The following is a 1187-nucleotide window of genomic DNA, read 5'->3' as shown; positions in this document are numbered from 1 at the left end:
TTGCTTCTCAGTCAGCTGGGTCTAACACACACACACATGCTCTTTGATCTCACTTTAAATTCATGGCAATTAATGTCAATGATGTACTATGGTAATTTCATGACAAAAATTATACCAAATATAATCACTATAGTATTTACACAAAGATTGAGGTCACCATTTTACATAAAAAATAATTACAGCTCTAACAATTCCCTCAGAATGTTTGCATGCACCAATGGCTCTAACAATTCTGACTTAATCATAGTGGCTTCTATTTCACTTATTTAACTATAGAGAACAAACTGATGGTGACCAGAGGGAAGGTGGGTGGGGGGATGGGTAAAATAGGTGATAGGGATTAAGGAGTACACTTACTATGATGAGCACTGGCTGTTGAACAAGTGTTGAATTACTATATTGTATACATGAAACTAATATTACAATGTATGTTAACTGTAATTTAAATAAAAACTTTAAAAAATAAATTTAAACACAATTAGGTACAGTGACAATTTTCTCTATAGCATTAGCTTTGTTTATGTTGAGGGTAAGTCTGTTTTTAACTCTTTCATGTGCTTTAGATATAACACTGATTTTGCAATGCTAACATCTCCTCTCAATGTTTTGCTTGCTTTTTAGTTGATCTACTGTCTTTACAATGTCTGAAATCAGATTTAGCAATCTCATTTGGGATCAAGTTATAACACTGAATCAAGTGTTAGATGAAGTAATTCCAATTCACGGAAGGGGGAATTTCCCCACACTGGAGGTAAAACCAAAATATATCATTCAAGTTGTGAAAAATCAATTGATAAAGCAAGGGATTATTGTTAAAGATACCCGACTGAATGGATCCACAGCAAGTTATATACTTGCAAGCCACAGTGGAATCAGCTATAAGGATTTAGATGTTATTTTTGGTGTTGAACTACCAAGCGATCAGGAATTTCAAGTTGTTAAAGATGCAGTTCTTGGCTGTCTGCTTGACTTTTTACCAAAAGGTGTAAAAAAGGAAAAGATCACCCTAAAGACCATGAAAGAGGCTTATGTGCAAAAGATGGTCAAAGTCTGCAATAAGCATGATCGTTGGAGTCTCATTTCTCTTTCAAACAACACTGGAAAGAATGTAGAGCTAAAATTTGTGAATTCGCTCAGACGACAATTTGAATTTAGTGTTGATTCCTTTCAAATTGTTTTGGATCCCA

At 34.2% G+C, this 1187-nt stretch overlaps 1 protein-coding gene across 1 annotated transcript; it reads left to right on the top strand.

Moving 5' to 3' along the window:
- Positions 1 to 625: 625 nt before the first annotated feature.
- LOC116863953 (terminal nucleotidyltransferase 5D-like) lies at positions 626 to 1183 on the top strand (the record flags this gene model as incomplete). The annotated part of the gene is made up of 1 exon (XM_032851227.1): positions 626 to 1183. A coding segment is annotated over exon 1 (543 nt), but the record flags the coding sequence as incomplete, so codon positions are not given.
- Positions 1184 to 1187: the final 4 nt, after the last annotated feature.

Source organism: Lontra canadensis, unplaced genomic scaffold (assembly GCF_010015895.1).
Source record: "Lontra canadensis isolate GAN:19392208 unplaced genomic scaffold, GSC_riverotter_1.0 scaffold6335, whole genome shotgun sequence".
Taxonomy (NCBI): domain Eukaryota; kingdom Metazoa; phylum Chordata; class Mammalia; order Carnivora; family Mustelidae; genus Lontra; species Lontra canadensis.
This window is presented reverse-complemented; position numbering and strand designations above follow the sequence as displayed.